Source organism: Amaranthus tricolor, chromosome 11 (assembly GCF_026212465.1).
Source record: "Amaranthus tricolor cultivar Red isolate AtriRed21 chromosome 11, ASM2621246v1, whole genome shotgun sequence".
Lineage (NCBI taxonomy): Eukaryota > Viridiplantae > Streptophyta > Magnoliopsida > Caryophyllales > Amaranthaceae > Amaranthus > Amaranthus tricolor.
The window spans coordinates 15,800,487-15,824,190 of record NC_080057.1 but is presented as its reverse complement, the minus strand read 5'-3'; the positions used below and the strand labels follow the sequence as shown (position 1 = coordinate 15,824,190).

At 42.6% G+C, this 23,704-nt stretch overlaps 2 protein-coding genes across 2 annotated transcripts; both read left to right on the top strand.

Moving 5' to 3' along the window:
- The first annotated feature begins 16,386 nt into the window (after positions 1-16,386).
- LOC130826546 (serine/threonine-protein phosphatase 7 long form homolog) lies at positions 16,387-18,224 on the top strand. The gene is made up of 4 exons (XM_057692128.1): positions 16,387-16,488; positions 17,087-17,485; positions 17,567-17,761; positions 17,834-18,224. The coding sequence occupies exons 1-4, from the start codon at positions 16,387-16,389 to the stop codon at positions 18,068-18,070; spliced, it is 933 nt and encodes a 310-aa protein (XP_057548111.1). The 3' UTR covers positions 18,071-18,224.
- On the top strand, positions 18,158-22,863 carry LOC130826545 (uncharacterized). Its single transcript, XM_057692127.1, has 6 exons — positions 18,158-19,711; positions 19,806-21,089; positions 21,131-21,200; positions 21,264-21,474; positions 21,538-21,696; positions 22,830-22,863. The coding sequence occupies exons 1-6, from the start codon at positions 18,158-18,160 to the stop codon at positions 22,861-22,863; spliced, it is 3,312 nt and encodes a 1,103-aa protein (XP_057548110.1).
- Positions 22,864-23,704: the final 841 nt, after the last annotated feature.

Here is a 23,704-nt window from a genome sequence, read left to right as displayed (position 1 = left end):
TATAAAAGCCTTCAATTGCCATATTTATCATTCATTCAATACAAGCCTCAAACAATTAATTCTCTTGCATAGCTTTCTCTCTCAATACACTAAACTGACTTTAGCATCAGAGGGGCCTTCCTCGGCACAATCCTCGAGGCTAGTTTACGTGTGCTTGCTTTGCAGGAAATCCTCAACCTAGTCTTCACTTAGACCGAGATCAGTCTTCTCCCATCGAAAAGGGCCTGCCGAAGGTCCTATTGTTTTCATACCGAAACAATTTGGCGCCGTCTGTGGGGAAGACAATAAAAAACAAGCTAAAATCGACCAATCTTAGCAAAAATATGACTAAGAGTGGTAAAGGTACCAAGAGTACTAACAAAAATGATCCTTCCTCTTTGAGGAAAGGTCCAACTACGGTGGGAAGGAATCCACCAATTCTACATCACCGGAACCTTCTTCGTCCTCTTCAAAAGCTCTCTGTCCCCCTGAAAGTGTATCACCAGAGAGGTTACTGGAGAGGTCACCATCTCATTATACTCGCCAGCCGATAAGTTCGTCTCGGTCGAGTCAATCAAACGCAAAAAATCCCCCTCCAAGCTTACATTCTCTGTCTCAACCGAGATCAACTCCTTAAACGGGGCCCTCTACGGAGGAAGTGGCGAGAGCCGTCGCGGTCTTCATGGAACTCATGAAGGCCCAAGGAGGCAACTTTCCATCAACACCCCAAGATCACTCACCTCTTCAGCTAAGAAACCTGAGAAGGATGACTGGCCAAGAGGAGGGTGGACAAGCTCTATCCTTCAAGGAACTTGGTGACAAATGGGAGGAGGACACCTGGAGGATCGAGCGGGAAAGGAAAAAGAACCCCCATTTCTTTGAAGATTCCAAAATCCGAGACTCTAGGAGCTACAAAAGTAGCAACACCACCTCTGCGTGGCAAAAACCTACACGCCTAAACGTTCACGAACGTCTAGGCTCAAGGGAGGCGAGTGTGCATAGTCGCCTGACCTACCCAAAGGGAACCGAGCCCTATCCCGAACCGTCTCAGCCGAGGACAAAAACCACTTCCACCTCTATGAGAGGGAGAAGCGAGGTCCCTTCGGCTAGACACAAAGAGAAGGCCATTATGGTTTGTAGTAGTTCACCCTTCCGAAGCTAGATATTGGAAGAGCATGTGCCGACGGCGAAAATCCCGGCACACATTACTTACGATGGTACTTCGGACCCAAAGGACCACATTGCCTCTTACAAGGGGCACATGTACCTTAATCCCAAGTCCGAGGCCAGCTGGTGCAAGTACTTCCCAACCACTCTCAAGGGGGTTGCTCAAGCTTGGATAACCAAGGGGGTGAAGGAAGGCTCTTTTACCGGTTGGAAAGAACTTTCCAACAAGTTCAAGAGCAAGTTTTCTACGGAAAACCGCCGAGAGAAAACTACTGCAGAACTGATGGGTCTGCAGCAAGGGGAGGACGAGTCTCTGAGATGATCTGACTCGTTTCTGCAACGAGTCGTCCAGAATCACAAGTCTGGACTAAGGGCTAGCTGTTTTCGCATTGCAGAATGGCCTGCAAGCTGGCAAGTTCCTTGACTTCATGGTCATGCATCCACCGCAGACCTTGGAGGAAACTCTAGATGCCTCGGATAAATATATCTGGGCCGAAGAATGGAACAAGACAAAATCCGAGTCCCAATCTGGGGCTGGGAGGTAAAAGGACAACTGTCCGAAGGCCAGGGCCAGAGGAAAGGGAAGGCAAAAGCCTCAGAACCGTCCTCGACTCTTGAGCCAAAGAAAGAAAAGACCCTCTATACGTGGAGATATGAATTGTACACTCCACTCGCCCTTCCACATGCTAAAATTTACAGCATTACTAAGGACGAGGGGAGGTACAAGAAGCCTAGGCCACTCCCATCGTGGCACCAACAGAAAGGCAAGGACCGATGATGCGAATTCCATGAATCTCCTAGACATCGTACCGAGGACTGCCTCCAGCTGAAAGATCAGATCGAGGATCTTGTCCGAAAGGGCTACTTGAAAAAATATCTCGCGGATCGCCGCGAAGAGAAAAGAGCCGAGAAAGATCCTCGGCAAGATCTGGATTTCCCCCGGAAAAAGGACAAGTCGCAAGGCCAAGAAAATCCTGATATCCTCGTCATTTCCCGGGAAACCTATTCTTGAAATGCGTTAAAATGCCACTTGAGGGGCTTGACCCATCAAGTGAACCATGCAGACATCCCAGCACCCCAGTCTCCGGTGCCGAACATCGTGTTTATAGCCGAAGATTGACGGGGGGTGGTGTACCCTCATGATGACCCGCTGATAATTGTCACGAACATTGCTAACCACAACGTCTGGCGAACTCTCGTCGACAGTGGTAGTGGTGCGAATATCCTTTTTCGGGGAGCATTCAACCAGCTGAAGTTGGAGGCCAAGCACCCGACTCCAGTACCCTTCCCGGTATCTGTATTTAATGGTTCGCTATCATATCCTGATGGGAAGATTTCTCTTCCTGTCACCATCGACAAAGGCCGAGCAGCCCGAAACATCATGGCCGACACTACTAGAAAACAGGCCATTTTCGACGAAAAAATTCCGTCGGAAACACCCTGAATTCCGTCGGAAAACCCGTTTCCAACAAAACCTGTTGTCGCAAACCCTTTTTGTAGGAAAAACGACCTTTTCGACGAAATTTCCATCGGAATTGTTTCGTCGGAAGAGGAATTCCAGCACCAAAAAAGTCCGTCGGAATTTTCTGACGAACACAAATCTGCCGGAAATTTTCGACGGAAAATCTGTCAGAAACTGATTTATAGAAATTTAAAAAAACACGCCGCGTCACCACGAGCACGGCGTATCACCACCTCAGAACACCATCAGCCCACAACCGCAATACCCACAACAACCCAGATCCACTACAACCCACAACCACTTTAACCCACCACCGCCGAAACCATTACAACCCACAACGACCCAGATCCACCACTACAACCCACAACCCACTAACTGAAATCCCTAACCCACAACCTACTAACGAAACCCTAAACCCACAAAGACCAACGACCCACTACCACCAAACCCTAACCCTAGATCGACCCAAAACTACCCACCACCACCGCAATTCAATCACACACCACCATATAAATAAGAAAAAAAGAATCCAAACCAAATTAAAAGAAAGAAAAAGAGGACATACCTTACATTCTGCAGGAAAAACGTCGAATTTGGGTTTTAAAGGTCAAATTCGACCATGAAAACTCTAGATCTAGAGTTTTCATGGTCGAATTTGACATGAAAAACCTTTAGTTGAGGGTTTTTGAAATGAAAAACTCGAATTTGGCTAAGATGGTGATGTGGGTGTTCGTTGATGGTGATGCGGCCTGGTGGCTAGGAGATCAAAGACGAAAGTGAAAGGGGAGAAGAGATCAAAGAGGGGAGTGAAAGGGCGAGAAGAGAAGAGGAAAGGAGAAAAAGAGACTGAGAAAAGGAGAGAAAGAGACTGAGAAAAGGAGAGAGAAAGGGTGGAGAAGACTAAAAGAGAAATAGAGAGGAGAGGGGTGAGAAGTCTGAGAGAAAAGGAGAGGAAAGGAGAGAGAAAAGGAAGAGAAGAAGAGAGAAGGGGAAATAAGGGAGTGGCGGCTAGAGTCAAATGTAGGGTTTAGATTTTATTTATTTATTTTTTAATAGTTTCGATGGAAATTTGATGCAAATTTTGACAGAATTAAAGTCCGTCGAAAATTTAGAATTCCGACGGAAAAAATCCGTTAGAACTTGGCGATGGAATTAAAATCCGTCGGAAATTACTTATTATCCGACGAATTTTTAATTCCATCGCAAAATTCCGACGGAATATTTGAATTCATGGGAAATTTCCGACGGATTTTTGTGTTCACCGGAACGTTTCCGTCGGAAATCGATTGTTTTCTAGTAGTGCGAGTTCTTGGTCGTGGACGTTCCATCTGTGTACAACGTGATTATGGGGAGACCCATCATTCACAAAATTCAAGGAGTCGTCTCGACGTACCATCAAATGATGATATATGTCTCGTATGAGGGGCGCTCTGAAAGAATTCAGGGCAGCCAAAAGGAGGCTCGAAGATGCAATCACCTCAAACCATCCAAAAGTCACCAAGACGACCGGGATGATGAGGAAGAAAGAGAGAAGGATCTATGCACGAAAAAGCCTAAAGGCTTAAGTGCTTCGGCCCAAGGCACCCCAACAAAAGAAAAATCTTTGGGGCAAGAAAAAGCTGGTTCCTTATCTGAGCCGAAAGACTCTGAACACCAGCAGAAGTCTGGGAAGCTTGGTGATATTGATAATAGGCTAGATCACGAAGAGTCTAGTGCCAAATCGATGGAACTGGACCAACAGACTGAGTCAATTGAGTCGGCCGAAGGGAATACTGAAAAATGTGTCAGCATCGGACTCGGGCTTGATCCGAGCGTCCGCATTGAACATATCCAAATCCTTCGGGACAACAAAGATGTGTTCGCTTTCTCGGCAGCAGACATATTCGGGATTGACCCGAACCTCATCTCTCACAAGCTTAATGTCGACTCTACATGTCGACCAGTTAAGAAAAAGAAGCGAAATTACTCCGCAAATAAGAACCAAGACATCGCAGTTGAGGTAAAAAAAACTTCTAGATGCGGGTTTCATTGAACCTTGCTAGTATCCAGAATGGTTGGCCAACGTGGTGATGGTTCAGAAGGCAAATGGCACCTGGAGAATGTGTGTTGACTTCACGGACCTAAATAGGGCCTGTCCGAAGGACTTTTATCCCTTGCCGAGGATCGATCAGCTAGACGACTCGATAAGTGGGCATGTCCTGCTTAGCTTCATGGACGCATTCTCGGGGTATCATCAGATCTTCATGCATCCCGACGACAGAGCAAAAACAGCCTTCGTTACAAGCGCCGGGGTGTATAATTATAAAATGATGCCCTTCGGATTGAAACATACGGTGGCAACATATCAAAGGCTGGTTGATCAGGTCTTCGCCCTAACATGGAAGTCTATGTTAACGATTCTATCGTCAAAAGCAAAGAGGACCAAGACCATGTCACGGACCTGGCCGAAACCTTTGCCACCCTTAGAAAGCATCAAATGAAGCTGAATCTGAAGAAGTGTGAAGTCAGTGTGAAGTCAGGCAAGTTCCTCGGCTTTATGGTCAGCAAAAGGGGTATTGATGCCAGCCCCGCCAAAGTGCAAGCAACTCTTGATCTTCCCGAGCCGAAAACAAAGAGGGACGTTCAGCGTCTCACTGGGAGAATGGTTGCCCTGTCCAGGATCATCTCTAGAGCCTCGAACAAAGGGTTACCCTTCTTCAAAGCGCTGAAACTCCCAAAATCTAAAGAGCTGATCTGGGAAGACGAGCAAAAAGAAGCCTTTAAGCAACACCGTGAGCATCTGGCTCAACTCCTAACACTGGCACGCCCAGCTGAAGGAGAAACTCTATACTTATATGTGGCAGTTGGCCCAGCCACTATAAGCGCAATTTTGCTAAGGGAAGAAGAAAAAATTCAGTAGTCGATCTTCTTCGTCAGCCACACTTTGACGAATGCCGAGACTCGCTACTACTTGAAAGAGTTGCATATGCAGTAGTGGTAGCCGCTCGGAAGCTGAGGCCCTATTTCGATTGCCATTAAATAGTGGTCTTAACTGATCAGCCGCTGGAAAAAGTCCTCAGCAAAGTTGAAAAATATGGTAGGCTAGGAAAGTGGGCCTTCGAGCTCACTAAATTTAGCATCAGCTACCAGCCGAGAGCGACCATCAAGGCTCAAGCCTTAGTGGACTTCCTGGCTGAGAGTTCTTATCAAGAGACACTTGACGAGGAAAAGAAAGTCTGGACTGTTTTCACGAATGGATCCTCCACCGTAAATGGTTCGGGGGCAGGGGTAGTCATAACCTCGCTCGAAGGCAAGTCCTTTGAATATGCACTGAAATTCTCATTTAAAGCTTCAAATAATGAAGCCGAATAAGAAGCAGCAATCGCTGGCTTAGAATTGTGCATATCTTTGGAATTCGAACATGTCTGTTTAAAGACAAACTTTTAGCTCGTCGGAAATCAGATCCGAGATGAATATGAGGACAAAGAGCCCTCAATGACAGCTTACCTTGCAGAGATCAAAATAGTCATTGCGAAGCTGGGAACTTTTGAAATCGAGCTGATCCCAAGGGGTCAGAATGCACAAGCCGACGCACTCTCCAAACTTGCAAGTTCAACTCTAACTGAGCTGAACCGATATGTATATGTGGAAGTGCGCCGAGAAAGAAGTGTGGACGAAGCACCCGAGATATGCTGCATCACACATGAGCCAAGCTGGATGGAGCCCATCCTAACTTACAAACTTCGGGGAGAGGTTTCCGAAGACAGAAACTAGGCCTTCAAGCTGAAGAGAATCAGTTCACGGTTCATCATCTTCAAAGGAGAGCCACTGAAAAAATCCTTCTCAACCCCACTACTGAAATGCGTGGGTCCAACAGATGCTGACTACATCCTTTGGGAGATCCACCTCGGCATCTGTGGAAATCACATTGGGGGAAGAGCCTTAGCCCATAAGGCATTAAGGGTTGGGTATTATTAGCCCACTATGATCCTGAATGCTAAGGAGCTGGTTAGAAAATGCGAGAAATGTCAAAAATTCGCACCAGTCATCCATCAGCTATCCCGAGATCTTCAGCCAATTTTGAACCCGCTTCCATTTGCTCAATGGGGGATGGATATCTTGGGGCCATTTCCTGATGCTCCATATCAAAAAAGATGGATGATAGTCGGCATAAACTATTTCAGCAAATGGATCAAGGTCGAAGCAGCCTCGAACATCACAGAGCAGTGTCAGGAAATTTATCTAGCAGAACATTATCACTTGCTTCGGAATTCCGAAGGTCTTTGTCTTCGATCATGGGAGGCAATTTGATAATTTGCCACTAAGGCGGTACACTGATTAGTTCGGCATCAAATTGGCATATTTTCCAGTATGCTATCCGCAGAGTAACGGTCAAGCCGAAGCTGCGAATAATTAGATCCTTAACGCTCTCAATAAGAGAGTTGAAGACCAAAAGTCCTTGTGGAAAGAGGAACTTCCAGGAATCCTCTGGTCACTTCGGACGACAGAAAAAGAGGCAACGAGACATTCACCTTTTGAATTGGTGTATGGATCTGAAGCTGTTCTTCTAGTGGAAATTGGTTCGAAAAGTCTGCGAGTAATTCTCTTCTTAGCCGAAGAAAATGAACAACTCATGAAAGAGTCGCTTGAATTTTTAGACAAGGTCAGAGATTCGGCTCGAGATAGAATGGCTGGATATAAGCAAAGAATCAACAAATTTTACAACCGAAGAGTCCACGCAAGACTTCTCAAAATTGGGGATCTTGTTCTTCGGAATGTTGCTGCTGTGCAAAAAGCTAAGGCCGCATTCATGGGAAACTCTCAGCCACTTGGGAGGGACCCTATGAAATATATGATGAGCTTCAGCCAGGAACATACCAACTTCGCCAGTTGGATGGAACTGAGCCGAAAAACCACTAGAATGTCGATGTACTTAAGAAATATCATGTGTAAATCCCTTTGGGGAAGAACAATCTATGTAAGTACATCTTTCTGATTAATGAAAGGCCTTTGAGCCATCATTTATTCAAATTCAGCAAGTTTCTATTTTTTTGTCTTCAATGATTTTTTAGAAATTTCAAGGTTTTCTTGCGGTACTGTCCGAAGTATTGCCTAATGAAGCATTGTACTTGGGCAAGCCCTAAAGACCTGCCGGGACGAGGATAAATGATTTCACTCTGAAGTATTGCCTAAAGAGGCATTGTACTTCGGAAAAATCAGTTCCTCCGGGCAAAGAGGCCATAGACAAATTTGAAACATTGCCTAAAAAATAGGAACAATGATTGCACCTCCGAAGTATTGCCTAATGAGGCCTTGTACTTTGGATGAATCAGTTTCGGGAACAGCGGTTTACAGCCCCGAAGTATTGCCTAATGAAACATTGTACTTCGGATGAATCAGTTCCTTGCCATTGTCTTTCAGATAGTCGTTCCCTCGGATGTATTATATGGATCAGGAGAATATTGTTCTCGAAGTCCAAGACTTCAGAACAACGAAATGAGATCCTTCAAAAATAAAGTAGAAGAGAAGAAAAATGAGCGGAAACTTCAGAATCTGAATTATTACAAAATTTTCCAAGGCAAAAGCCTCAGCTGAGCAAAAAAAATCAAAGCAAACACCTCAAAAACCTGGAGATCACATCTTCAGATTTCTTTGGGGGGGGGGGGGGGGGGGGGGGCAAGCGGCACTCAGCTAGACAGTTGTAACCCGAAGCTAAGTACTTAGAAAATTTTTGAATAAGTTCAAAGAAAAAGCTAAGTAAAAAGAGCAAGGCAAGGAAATGAAAGCAAAGCAGTGCACTCGCGGCAAATCAAGTATGCTCGGCTAAGCTGAAAAAAATCGAAGCAAGTACTTCAGAAGCCTGAAAATTACAACTTCCGATACTCAGCTAGACAGTTCTAACCCGAAGCTTAGTACTTAGAAAATTTTTGAATAAGTTCAAAGAAAAAGCTAAGTAAAAAGAGCAAGGCAAGGAAATGAAAAAAAAGCAGTGCACTCACGGCAAATCAAGTATGCTCGGCTAAGCTAAAAAAAATCGAAGCAAGTACTTCAGAAGCCTGAAAATTACAACTTCCGATTTTTGGTACAAGAAGTTCTCAGCCAAGAAAAATTTCCAAGCCGAAGATCAACACTTAGAAAAATTATGAAGAAAATTCAAAGAAAATCTAAGTAAGGAATGCAAGGAAATGAAAAATGAAGAGCAAAATCAAAGCATCATATTTAAACTGAGAAACTGAGGATTTCAAGTCAAAGTACAAAGAAATATCCTAAATCGGTAGCCGCCCACAAGTGGAAAACACAGCTGCCCAACCTAGTACAAATACTTAAAAGTAAACAAAAATAAGTTTACAATTCATGGCAAGCTGAAGCAAAAGAAAGGCAAAAGCAGATGCGGTAGAATTAGTAGTTAAGCGCAAGTTGATCCGCATGACTCTGAAGACAACTGCCCAAATCCTTATGCTTCAGCATCAGCTGAATCAGGTTGAGCAAGCTACCTGCATTAGCAGCTTCTGATTCTCGAAAAAAGGGTCCGGTACCCTAACAAAGGGCTCAGACACCTAAGCAGCGGCGCGAAGGGACCAGACCTTCGCCTTTTCCAGTTCTGAAAGGCCAGACAGATCACCGAAAAACTCCATAGCCGAGGTTTGGTGAGAGAGCATGGTGTTCCTAATAGCATCCGGAACATTCGTTAAAAGGGGAGACTTAAACCACATATCCGAAGACTGGAAGGTCCGGAAAGAAGTTTCAGCTGAAGTCGAAGGTACTTCAAAATTCTTCGGCTCTTCTACTCTATCTTCGGCCTCCTTAAAGTCTTCAATCCTCCCACCAAGTATCGGAACGTCATCATCCTCGGACTGCACGATCAGTGCATCAGCCTCCTTTCGAACCTCATCAGCAAAAGGCTCAGCAACATGTCGATGAGATAGAGAGGACCTTGGGATGGAGGGAGTCCTCTGCTGAACTTCCTCACCCCGAATTTCGGGAGGAGGAGGAGTCTTCTCTTTAGCCTCGGCTTGGCCCTCGTTCAGCCGAGATCTCTTTGCAGGGGGCTCGACAGTTGGAAACTGCCTCGGATTTATGACAGCTCTTCTTCTTCTCTATCCAGCAATTTCCTCGGCGGAAGACTCGTCTGAAAAGGATGGTTTGTTAGCTGACTCTCCTCTGTCCTCTTCTTCTTCGTCAGACTGCAGCAGAAGAGACAGGGGAGCAAAGAGCAATATCAGCATAAAAAAAAAAAAAGAACTCCAAACGAAGCTTAATACTTAGAAAAATTTTGAAAATATTCAAAGAAAAAGCTAAGTAAAAGGAGCAAGGTAAGGAGAAAAAGAAAAGAGGAGAAAGATTAAGATTCACCGAAGTCTTCAGCAGCTGCTCGTCTTCTGCACTGAGCACTTTGCTCGGAAACTCCAGCAAAGTTTCCAGCCCTTACAATGGCAGCAGCAGCGGCTGCTTGTTCCTCGGGGCCCAATAAATAAAATGGGCCCCTCTTAAAAAACCAAGATTTCTGCCTTGAATATTCGGCAGGTTTGACTATCTCGAGCGTTGACGAGCGCAGAGAAGGGGCCCGTGCCGAAGGATCAGTTATGGCAAGGGCGTTCCTCGTCACGCACCTAGCAGCGTTGATGCCGAGCTTGTTATAGTCAAAGCCGCAGTTCCCTTCGTTCAGCACTGAAAAACCAAAGTAAAGGGTTAAAGCCTTCGGCCCCAGCCGAACTCCTTACCATTCTGGTACTTTCGATTGAGGCCGACAGCAGCGAGGATCTTCTCTTTAAAGATGTAATGGTAGCAGGGACAACCAAGTCTCTGGCACTTGGGCCATTCGGCCAGTGCCCTCCGGATTCCTCTTTTTGCCAAAAAGAGTCAACAGCTCCTTTTCTTCGGAAGAGAACTCATCCGGTCCAATTGCATTCATCCGAGGATCTGGCATACTCAGATACCTCGGCCCCCCATAATAGTTCGGGTGATCCTCCTCAGCAGGGGCCGAATCCAGATCCACTGGCCTTGCCAGTCCTTATCTAATGTGTCATTCAGCCAGGTGGTCAGATACCCTCTTTGGGTTTCAATTCGCCACCACCCAGCACCGTGATGTTCATTAGATTGCTGGTTCGGCATCGGCTTGTGTAATTTTCGGAACACGTGGATGCTTGGCTCAAATTCGTAGAACAGGGACACCCAAAGGAATGTCATTACTCTTCGGATGCTGGCTGAGGTTAATTGGCACAACGAGATGTTGTACCCATTTAGCACTTCTACAACGAAGGAGTGTAGAGGAAACTGGAGCCCAAATTGCAGCTGCCTAGTGTACACTCCGATGTAACCAGGGGGGCTTGTAAATCCTATACTCAGCGGTGGGCATTTGGCACCAATACCCATCCTCCTCCATTATGCCATAAAATGCTTCAAGTTGCTCGGAAAAGTAATGGAGGGCACTTCCTTTGAGCCACCAGTCATACGGAGCAGCATTCATCAGCCCAGAGTTCTCGGGTGGGTTATACCACTATGTGGCCCCAGATGGCAGCTGCCGAGGCCTAGTTGTTGAACTACTGCCAGAGGTGCTAGCCTCTTTCGAGCCTCGGAAAGGCGCTGAAGCTAGTGGTATAGCAGCAATGGGGGCCTCTCCTGAAGAAGCCCTAGTTTCCCTCATAGGGCAAGGGATTCGGTTGCTTAAAGGCAGCATCTGCCCAAGTGGCCGATTTCGCTGAGAGCCGAATTGAGGAATTTCCTCTTCCTATTCAGTGACCATTGGTCTCTTTCCTCGGTCTTGAGCCATTTTATGCGAAGTATCGAGAAATCGAGAAAAAGGGGAAAGCATTGAAAACAATGAAATCCGAACAAGTTTCGGAGAAAGTTACCATTATCAGAAACGGAATTCGCCGATCTACAGATTCGGAGCAACGAACTTCGGCTTCAGGTTCAGAAATGCAAAGAATAAGGGAAAGAAGGAAATTTGGTTTGCAAGTGTTAGCGAAAAACGGGAGGAACTGTTAGCAAGAAGTGAGGAGAGAGAGTGGAATGGACGGTTTAAATAGCTTTCCGAAATCAGGAATTCCTGGAGTCAGAACCGCCAAAAACCCAACTACCTCCACTTAAATTCAAACCATTAAACACCTCCCTTGATTAACTACCCACTAAACCTTCCACCTTCCTTAATTATTCTCCCAAAATGGCAGTTAATACCTTAATAACTACCTAAATTCAAATTTTAATTAAACCATTTACTTCCCTCCATTTTGCAAGTCAAAACTCAACCCGTCATGCTTTCGAATCGGGTTTGGGGAGCAAGTTGTTTGGTCCAATTCAATTATTCAATTAGGCCAGTCCAAATGTTTTAATTACAAAAGCCCAAAAGCAAGGTTCAATTCTCCAAAGTATGCCAAGTCAGTCAAGCCCCGTCAGCATGGCAAGCCCATCAAGCCCCGTCAGCATGGCAAGCCCATTTGACTTTGTGGCCCAGTTCACCTATATTGAGCAAGGTATAAAAGCCTTCAATTGCCTCATTTATCATTCATTCAATACAAGCCTCAAGTAATTAATTCTCATGCATAGCTTTCTCTCTCAATACACTGAACTGACTTTAGCATCGGAGGGGCCTTCCTCGGCACAAGCCCCGAGTCTTGTTTACGTGTGTTTTTTGTGCAGAAAATCCTCGACCTAGTCTTCACTTGGATCGAGATTAGTCTTCTCCCATCGAAAAGGGCCTGCCGAAGGTCCTATTGTTTTCATATCGAAACAGAATTTTATGTGGAAAACAATGGAAGTTATATTCGGGATGCATCCATAAAGATAGAATATTTTTAATTAAAATTTTAAATTCTTTTTTTTTTCATTATATGAAAAGAGATAAATGCTTGGAGGCAAAAGTTCAATTAATCAAAAATCAATTGCCAAAAATTGAAATGTCATTCTCTCCAAACAATATAATGAATTGAAATGTATAATTTGGAATTCTTAGTATCTACCAAACATATAATTTGGATTTTAATGTCAGTAATTGAAATTCTAGATTTGAAATTAAATGATTGAATCCAAGTAGGAAAAAAGGGTAATGATACACGTTATTTTTTATATATATTTGATATCTTGATAGAATATAAACAATTTGAGGAGTTTATGATTGAGAAGAGAAACACATTATTTTTCCACTAGTTAGATAAGGATAACAATTTGAGGGATTTAGTTACCCTTTGAAAAGGGTATGTGTTACTTGTAGCTCATGCCAAACTATTACAAGTAGAAACACGGAAAATTTACCAAACTAAGCTTAATTAACAAACTATTTTTAAATAATTTGGATTTTATCCCTGATTTTTAAAAAAAAAAAAATTCAACGTGTAAAACGCTGTCTGTTGACTTTTTTTAAAATTTCGTAATTTCTGATTTAAAAAAAATTTAAATTATACACTATACACGTTTTCCAAGGCAGCGTTTATAGTGTATTTGATTTTTTAAAATTTTTTGTAATTTCTAATTTAAAAAAAACACTATAAACACTGTCTGAGGCAACGTTTATAGTGTATTTGATTTTTTTTTGGTATTTCTGATTTTTTTATAAAAAGAATATTAAAAAAAATTATACACCATAAACACTGTTTGAGGCAACGTTTATAGTGTATTTGATTTTTTTTTTATTTTTTGTAATTTCTGATTTAAAAAAGAAAATTATTAAACACATAAACCGCTGTCCCAGGCAGCAATTTTATGTACATAAAAGGAGCATTCAACAAAAGCAATTTCCAGACAAAAGAATAAAAGGGATAACTAATAGTATTTAAAAAGAAATAAATCAACCTGAGAAGGCTGATAATTTAAGGACAGGGTCCTGGTACTCTCAGTTGACTGCATAAGGGACGTTAGTCTCATGCCAGATGATTGCTTGTTCATTCCCAAAATCTCCGAATTTTTCATGTATAGAAAAAACCACATATCATTATGTGATAATTATCATATCGTATCCGAGTATTGCGGTTGGGTTGGGATACGATTGTTGCTTTCCTATCTTCTTCTCCTCTTTGTATTTAAGTCCATATTCACATCATTGCAATATACAAAAAATACATATGCTTTGATTGCTGCCATTGTTTTGTGTTTAACAAAATCAATTCATGATATAATGGAAACAATTGGTGCTCAACAATACATTAATTTTTTTTTTCTTTAACAAAATACATATTCTTCTCCTCAGTCAGCATTTTATGCGTTTAATATTTTTTTCTTCTTTTTTGTTTTTAAACCAGAAATTACAGAAAAAAAAAAAAACAAATAGTCAGCGTTTTAGTGTACTTGATTTTTTTTTTATTTCTTAAAATCAGAAATTAGGAAATTAAAAAACAAAGTCAAACATGTAAAATGCTGACTGAGGCAGCGTTTTACACTTTGGTCTTTTTTTTTGTAAAAAAAAAAATTAGGGGTTAAATGCTGTCCGAATCAGCGTTTTATCCCATAACCTTAGTTTGGTAAATAGTATGGCCACGCGTCTGTTTTAAAAATTAGTTTGTGAAATAGACTTTATTTGGTAAAACATCCTAGAAACACTTGTTTGTTTATGTATCATAAATTACAAATTTTCATACCAAACACTCTCTCAGAGGGTTGCTAATTCAAAACCATTAAAGGTGGTATTTGGTAAATGGAGTTTTCAATTAGAGATTTTGCCCCAAAACTCTCTTTTTCCAAAAATCTTGATTAGTTGAGCAGCTTTTTCACAGGAATTTTGAAGTAATAAATGTCAATTGACAATTTTGTCCATTATGTACAACTGAGCATAAACCTTGGGAAAAATACGAGACAAATGCCTATAAATGTAAATTCACATGAACAAATAATTATAACATTAGCCATTAGCTATGAGTTTACCACACACAAATTTATATAAAGCTTTTGAAACCAATAGTCAAACCCACTAAACAAAAAATTAAAACTCCAACACTAAATTCTTAACTCTATTTGTCAAACAAGACAACATTTTTTAATAAGTTTTCTTATATTTGGGATTTTATTCTTCTTTTTACAAAATATTAATACTAGAGGTTCCAACTATAGGTTTGAAATTTATGAGTGGTTTCTATTTTTAAAAAACATTGTAAAAAAAATGAAAAAATGTAGAGGAATAATCTCAACTATTGGACATCTTTCAATATTAATTCCAACTTTTGGATATCACAATATAATCAAAACTTTGGGGTAACCGTTCCAATATTGCTCCAACTTGAACAACTACCTGATTTCCATATTAAAGGGATGCTTAAGCCATTAAAAAAAAAGAAATAAAGAAAAAAGAAAAATTAATGCTGTTATTCTTTGCTAACTTCGTGATTCTCCCACTTTCTTATCATCGCCAATTTTATCATCATCATCATCCTCATATCTTCCATCATCATCACTCATCGATCAATATCATCATCACACTCCTTCTAAAGTCCTGATTGTCCTCCGGCTTCTCCATCGAGCCTTGGCAACACGACATCTCCTCCTCGAATCCAAGTCTGTCATTTTTAAACCACCCAACTTTCTACCCTGCAACGGACCACAATAGCTCCCTAAATTATTGTTCTCCCATCACCATACCTTCCTCCCTAAATCAATGTTATTGTCTTTTTGCTCTTGGAATGCAAATGTGATATGCTTTTGATTTTGAGAAGAATAAAAAGAAAGTGTGGCAGATATACAAAAATGTGGTATGCTCTGTTCTTCTGCTCCATCTTTCTTCCCCCCTTTTCCTCTCCTTTGTCTTACATAACCCTAACATTAGATCACACACAACTCACATGTCAAAGCAATTCATTAAGTTTTGAAGTTTACCGGTTACACTAGGAAAGAGAAGGTAATGGGAGTAATAGGAGAAGGATTGCCCTAAAGTTTAGATTATACTATAATATCCCATAGTTGGGATTAATATTGGAAGATGTCCAATACTTGGGATTATTCTTGTACATTATTCCTAAAAAAATTTCGATTGTTGCATATATAGAAAAAAAAATCTCATACTCCCTCTGTAACATAAAACTTTCAACATTTGCTAAATTTGGATGTAACAAAAAACTTTCAACAATTTTTGTTCATTCTATTTTTGGTAAAAATAAAGGTCCACTTATTTACGAAAATGTCATTACTAAAACCATTAAGACATTCATTAAAACTCCTTAAAATATCATTAACCTTAATTAAACCTATCATCTACCCATATCATTCCCAACAAAACTTCCAACCACCGATGAACAGTACTTTGTGCAACATTAACAGACAATCGCCAATTACCACCACCACCAGCCGCGAAACCACCACCGACAAGTTGCAAAACCACCACTAGCAAGCAGCAAAACCAGCACCACCAATAAACTCTTTAAACCGCTGCCATACCCACGAAAACCCACTCCCACAAACTTTGAAATCGCCACCATCCTGAGCGCCTAACTCGAAATCACCACCACCTAACTCGAAAAATCGACTCCCACAAACCCAGATGCACCACCGCCCACTTGCAAACTCAAATCTGATGACACAGATGAACGACGATGAAAATTTTGATTTGCTGAGCCTGATTTTGATTAGGTGGAATTGGTAGGGTTTTAGGTGGTGGTACAGGCTTTCGGTTAGATGGTTTGATTTGGTGCATGCATTGTGGTTGTTTTAATTGGTGGGGTTTCATTGTTAGAGAAGATGGTGTTGGTTGTGGTGAGTTTTGGGATGGTTGACTAGAGGGCGAAGGTGAGTCGTAGTTGGTGGTTTCAGTGGTGGTTAGCGGTTCAAGTGGCTTCTGGTGGCAATGAAGTGGATGTCACTGGCGGTTCAAGTTGAAGAAAATGTTTGGTAGGACTGCAGAGCAAAGACAACCCAATAAAGTCGTCGAGGGATTGAAGGCCATTGGTGTTGTTAATCGTGAAGCACTTTTTTGGATTGATGAAGTTGGTGATATGTCTAAATGGTCAATATGTCACGATGGAGGGTATAGGTACGGTGTTACTAATACGAACTTGGCCGAAGTATTCAATAACGTGATGAAGGGTGTGCGTTTCTTGCCGATAACCACTCTTGTGGAGTTTACCTTCTATCGTGTTAATGATTATTTTGTAAAAAGACGCGAGAATGCAAACGCGTGGTTAATTGGGGGAAACAAGTACACTTCACACGCCACTAGAATTATCACCCGTAACACCGAGAAGGCAAACTACCATGAGATCATCGCATTTGACTACAGACGAGGCCTTTTCCAAGTTAAGACTGGGCGTGGTAATAGAGGATCGGCCAAGGGTGGTAAAATACAAAGTGTGGATATGAGCGAGATGAAATGCACTTGTAACAAACCGTCCATATTTCACTTACCTTGTTCTCATGTTCTTGCCGTATGACTTCCACCTGATCGCGTACGGGAGAGTCGATCGGGCGCTGCTCACGGCTTTAGTCGAGCGGTGGCGCCAGGAGACTCATACCTTCCACCTACCTATAGGTGAGGCTACCGTCACGTTACTTGACGTAGCTGTTCTTACACGGCTTCCCATCGAGGGACATGCCGTGTGCATCGATGCACGCCAGTTTGAAAGCTGGCAAGATAAAGTCCATAGAGTATTAGGAGTGCGACCTCCGGCTGAGGTAACCAAAGGGAGTAGCCTGCGTGTAACATGGCTTGCACAAAACTTCTCGCAACTCCCTGAAGGTGCTGATGACGCCACCGTTGAGAGATACGCTAGGGCGTATCTCCTTTATCTGATTGGTGCTGTCCTGTTCTCCGACAAGACTGGCAACCGAGTACAACTATTGTACTTGACGTTGCTTGATGCGCCATGGGAGGTCATCTCCGGGTACAGCTGGGGTTCGGCAGCCCTAGCGTATCTGTACAGGAGACTTTGTGAAGCTTCACAGAAGAACGTGAAGGAGATCGCTGGTCCCCTGATTATTCTACAGGTAATAATAAGTTATAATGCTTATTCTACAGGTAATAATATTGTTGTACCTCTTTTACTTACTTATAATGGTAATTCTTAGCTTTGGGCATGGGAGCATGTTCTCATTGGTCAACCGATGAGGAGTGTGGGTCGTGGTGCATTTGCGCCACCACTGCTTCCTCCCCCGCATGTGCCATATGGATCGCGGTGGTCCTTTGAAAGACGATCAAGGACCCACACTGGATCGGGCGTGGGGTTCTACCGCGATCAGCTCGATCTATTACGTGCTGACCAGGTAACAACTTCACCACAACTTGTTTTATAAGTATCAAATTGAGTAATTTATTAATCGAATTTTCACGTTTAGTTTCTATGGGACCCTTACCCCGCTGAGGCATACGCTGCATTGCCTCAGCACTCGGGCATATTGTCAGGGGCGTGGAGAGCATCTGTACCTCTGATCTGCTTCGACATGGTCGAAGTGCATCTCCCTGAGCGCGTACTACGCCAATTTGGGATGGTACAGGGCATCCCGCCTCCATGCGACACAGAAGCGGAGCTCCACCACTCTCGCAAGGGTCGGGATCCCAAGAACTGGCTATAGGTCAACTGGCGGCATGTCATCATCACTAAAAAAGATAGGGGCAAGGTTAGGCGACCACATGATGACCCCATTGTCATTGAATGCAAAATGGCCAACCAAAAGATAGGCCGGATCCTCATTGACACTAGTAGTTCGTTTGATCTCATCAGTCATAAGTGCTTGGCAAAGTTGAAGTACAAGCCTGGTAGCATGCACAAGGTATCTCACCCCTTAGTTGGTTTTGGGGGTGGAATTGTGCATCCAGTAGGCCGGATTGACCTACCCATCCGGCTAGGGGAGAATGGAGAAGGATGCCACATGGTAGTCCGGTTCTTGGTCGTTGAAGAGCTGACTGCGTATAATTTGATATTGGGTCGTCCTACTCTGAATGAATCCAAGGCTGTTATCATTCCATCCTTTATGCTCCTTAAATTTGAGAAGGATGATGGGTCTGTTGGCTCCCTAAGCGGAGATCAGAAGACGGCTAGAGAGTGCTACCTCTCAGATGTCAAGCCCACGGTGGCCGCATCCGGCCAAGGTGACGAACCAATAGACGTTAACGAAGTCAATGATGTTGTGCCTGTTCCAACAGCAGCCGGCAAGAAAAAAAAGGCCGACCAGTTGGTGGCCATCAAAAAAGAAAAGCAACAACAATCACTGACCGGGGAACGGTCAGATAAACTCGGTCCCCAGGCGGCTGGTGAACACAATGATATTGCTCTGGACGACACACGTCCAGAACGAACTGTTAAGGTTAGGACGACTGCTTTTGTGAACTTGGGTGCAGACTTGCACAATTTGTTAAAGGAATTCAAAGACATCTTTGCCTTTGAAGTGGAAGAGATGCCAGGCATTAGCCCCGATCTTGCTGTTCAAAAACTTGTTATGGATCCCAAAAAGAAGCTGGTTAGGCAAAAGAAAAGAAACCATGGCGAGGAGAGAAGTCAGGCGGCAGCCGCCGAAGTTATGCTTATCAAGAAGCCGAATGATACTTGGGGCATGTGTGTTGATTACACAGATTTGAACAAGGCATGTCCAAAGGATCGTTATCCTCTTCCAAAGATCGACTGTTTGGTCAACTCTACAGCCGGCCATGCCTTGATGAACTTCATGGACGCCTATTCAGGTTTTCATCAGATACCCTTGTGGAATAAAGATCAAGAGAAGACGACATTTGTCACTGATCAAGGGTTATTCTGCTCCACCGTGATGCCGTTTGGTTTGAAAAATATGCCTACTACTTTCCAACGAATGATTAATAAAATCTTCATCAATCAAATTGGGAGGAATGTAGAGGCGTACATTAATGATATTTTAGTCAAATCCAAGCTACAAACAGATCACCTTACTGACCTCCGAGTAACATACGCCACACTCAGGCAGCACAAGGTCATGCTCAATCCCAAGAAGTGTGTCTTTGGTGTTGGGTCTAGGAAGTTTCTCGAATTTATGATTGATCAAAGGGGGATAGTGGCCAACCCAGAAAAAATACAGGCGGTTATAGACATGAAGTCACCCTGCACTGTCAAAGAAGTTCAAAAATTAACAAGTTGTCTAGCGGCATTGGGGAGATTCCTTAGCCGGTTAGGTGACAAGTGCCTCTATTTCTTCCAAGCAATAAAAAAGAAGACTATGTCTGAATGGGGGGCGGATGCTGAGACGGTCTTTTAGAAATTGAAAGAACACTTGCATTCATTGCCAAGACTTGTTAGCCCTCTGCCAAAGGAGGTGCTCTACATGTACTTAGCCGTCTCAGATCTTGCTCTTAGTGCTGTTCTCCTTGCTGAAAGAGACGGCACCCAGCTCTCAGTCTATTTCATCAGCCATTCTGCGAAATGCTAAACTACGGTACCCCATGGTTGAAAAGTTTGGCCTTGCTCTTTTCATGGTAGTCAAGAAGTTAAAACCTTACTTCATGGCACATCCGGTGGTGGTGTACACAGACCAACCTATCAAGCGGCCAATGGCAACCGTAGAATCATCCGGCCGAATGATCAAATGGGCTATTGAAATTCAAAGCCTTGAAATCTCTTTTGAACCAAGGAAGGCAGTGAAAGGACAGGCGTTTGCCGACTTCATTGTCAAAATGACAAGGCCGACTGAGCCGGAGAACCTTGATCAGGTTTGGAAAGTATATGTGGACGGGAGCTCTACTATGGACAACTGTGGTGCAGGCGTCATATGTCAGTCCCCTGAAGGGAACAAGTACAAATATGCACTACGGTTCAAGTTCCGAGCCTCAAATAATGAGGCGGAATATGAAGCCCTACTAGCCGGCATCTGCATATGTAAGGCAGTTAGGGCAAGAAAGATTGACGCCTGTCCTGATTTGCAATTGATTGTAAGCCAATACCATGGTGACTATGAGGCCACCCATCGGGCCATGATCAAATACTTGCAGCTGGTCAAGGAAGAGGCTGGGACACTTGATGAATTTCATCTAAGTCAAGTGCCCAAGTCAAAGAACAATCAGGCGGATGCTCTCTCTAAGCTCGCATCATCCGCCTCCTATGATACACCTAGGTCAGTCTTTAGGAAAGTTATGAAAAAAAGAAGTATTGAAGAAGATCCCATTGGAGTACTGGACCGAAGCTCAACCTGGATGGATGGCATCCGGGCCTACTTGAAAGATGGTACTTTGCCGGTTACTTACCCAGAGATAGTTGCAATGAAAAAACGTGCGGCTAATTTTGAAATCCATAATGCAGAACTTTTCAAGAAGGGTTATTTGCATCCTTTATTGAAGTGCGTTACCCCAAAAAGTGGGGAAGATGTTTTAGAGGACCTGCATTTGGTTTTTAGTGCCTCTCACGTAGGCGGCAGGACTCTAGCAAAGAGGGCCAGGCGGCAAGGTTACTTTTGGCCTACCCTTGAAGCAGACGCCATGGAAATGGTGAAGAAATGTGATAAGTGTCAAAGATTTGGCAAACCCATACACCGTCCGGCCACTGATCTGACGGCCATTCACAGCCCCAGTACCATTCGCCAAATGGGGCATGGACATTATCGGTCCGTATATGCCTGCTACAGGCGGACGGAGGTATATCCTAGTTGTTGTTGACTACGTCACCAAATGGGTAGAAGCAGAGGCGATCAAAGGCATCAAGACAAAAGATGTTATCTTCTTCATCTAGAAAAATGTTATCACCCAGTTTGGGGTACCTATGTCTATGGTCTTTGATAATGGCCTCAGTTTGAGACGTTTGCTCTCAAGAATTGGGTGGGAGACCAAGGGATCTCTCAAATGGCATTAAAAAGAAAGTTGAAAGAGTTGGCGGTTTATGGGCGGTTGAGTTGCCGCATGTCCTATGGGCCATCAGAACAACTGAAAAAGGGGCAACTGGTGAAACCCTATTTCTCATGGTTTATGGTGCTGAAGCTGTCTTACCCATTGAGTACTATGAGCCGACTCTTCGAGTCATGCTGTATGACGAAGAGGCTATCTGGGAGGCCATGTGGTAAGCATTGGACTCACTCCCGGAACGCAGGGGCAATGTTGCCTTAGGTCATGAGATTTACCGTCTGAGAATGACAAGAGCCTACAACAAAAGAGTACACAAACGAACCTTGAAAGTAGGGGACTTTGTGTTACGGAAAATGGAGGCAACCGATAGGGCCAATGAGCAGGGAAAGCTGACTCTTAATTGGTAAGGCCCCTACCGGATCTATGAAGAAGTAAGACGCGGCACCTACCGCCTGGAAACTGCAGACGGCAAGCAACTAGCCAGAACTTGGAACGTAGATAACTTGAAAAAGTAGTACTTCTGAGACTTGTAAAATTTTTGTAAATAAAGGCACATCAATAAAAGTTGCTGTTTGTTTTCAATGATTTTTATTGTTTACTTGTATGCATCCTCCCAAAGGGAATGCTGTTTGTGTTGTTCCTTTTAGAACAACCTGATGAGGCACATGGCCGGATGATATTTAAAACCGTCTGCTCCAACATGAGAAGACATAAGCTAAGTCTAAAAACTTAGCAGCTAATAATGTTCTTTCACTAGTGGAAAAAAACGTATCTGCTGTTAAGCATTTGCTGCGGTTTTTAAATACGCAGTATTAAATAGAAACTAGAAGAAGGCAAAAAAAAATTATCTTAAATGCTGCGGTTTTCTATATGCCCGCAGCAAATAAGCCAAAAAAAATTAAACTACTATTATATGCTGCGGTTTCTACTTTGCCCGCAGCAAATACTCCCTCATATTTTTTTGAACTTGATTATTTGCTGCGGTTTCTCTGTTGCCCGCAGCATATAGCTAATATATTAATTTCTAAAATTACCCGTCTTATAACGTTCCTTTCACAAACCTATACTGTTCTATTCTTCTTCTTCAAAAAACCGCTGCTACGTTCTTCCTCACCTTCTTCTTGCTGCTACTGTTTTATTCCAAACCCTTAAACCCACTAAATTGCTCTTCATTTTCTTCTTGCTGCTACTATTTTCTTCCTCACCTTCTTCATCTTCATCTTTGACCAGAACCCCTTAAACCCACGAAATTGCTCTTCATTTTCGCTCCTCTTGCTGCTATTATTCTTAGCTTGTGGTTCTTGTTTGTGTTTCTTGCTTGTGGTTCTTGCTTGCATTTAGGAGTAATTACTACTGTTTAATCATTCGACCAAAACCCCCTTAAACCCACTACATTAAGCTTGTGGTTCTTGCTTCCCAACCCACGAGTTTAAGGTATAATTGCTTCCTACAAGTTTTTCAAGCTTCAAATCCGATATTAGGGCTTAGGTTTTTTTAATGGATGTTTACTAATTTTGTTTTTGTTTTTCATTGTAGGTTTCCTATATTGCTTCAAAACCCACTACATTAAGGTATATTTTGCAACTTCATTATTTTTATTTTTTTACTTGTAATTTAGTGTTAAAGATATCAAATTTAGTTTATTTTTTAATGGATGTTTACTTGCAAGTTCATGATGTTTGTGTTGTTTGTAGTAAATGGGCATTATTGATATCAAATTTATTTAATTGTTATTTTGAAAGTAGTTGATAGTTATTTTGAAAATTTATATTCTACCTATTTTTATTATAAGTTTGTTAATTAGGGTTAATTTTGTGATGTATTATTTTTAGAGTTAATTAGGTTTAGTTGAATGAATGTTTTTATTAATATATGCATATTATTATTGATTAGAATATACACATTATTATTGGGGTTAAGTATATAAACATTTTGATTTATGTATTTATTTTTTTATTAATCACACTTAGGATGACAAAAGATCGTTCTTGGATGTATGGAAGTATTGAACCGTAAGAATTATTGATGGCGTATTAGAATTTTGTAGTATTGCGGTTGAACATCAAGTTAGGACGGGGGGAGTTGGTTTTTATTGCCCATGTATCAATTGTGGCAATGTATCAAAGGTAGATAGTGTTCATATCCTTAGGGAGCACATACTTCGACGTGGGTTTAGGCCTCAATATCATGTTTGGGTTTGGCATGGTGAGGAGGGAGTTTACAAGGAAAAAAGTGGTGTTGAGGATGTCAATAGTGTGGCCGATGTCAATGAGGATGTAGTAGATCGTGTTGATGGGTATGAGACAGATGAAGAGAATGTCGATGAGGATATGGGTCGTGTTGATGAGATGATGGAGGGAGTCGGGGATGAGTTAGGAAAACGTCCTCGTGTATTTGACTTGTTGACAGAG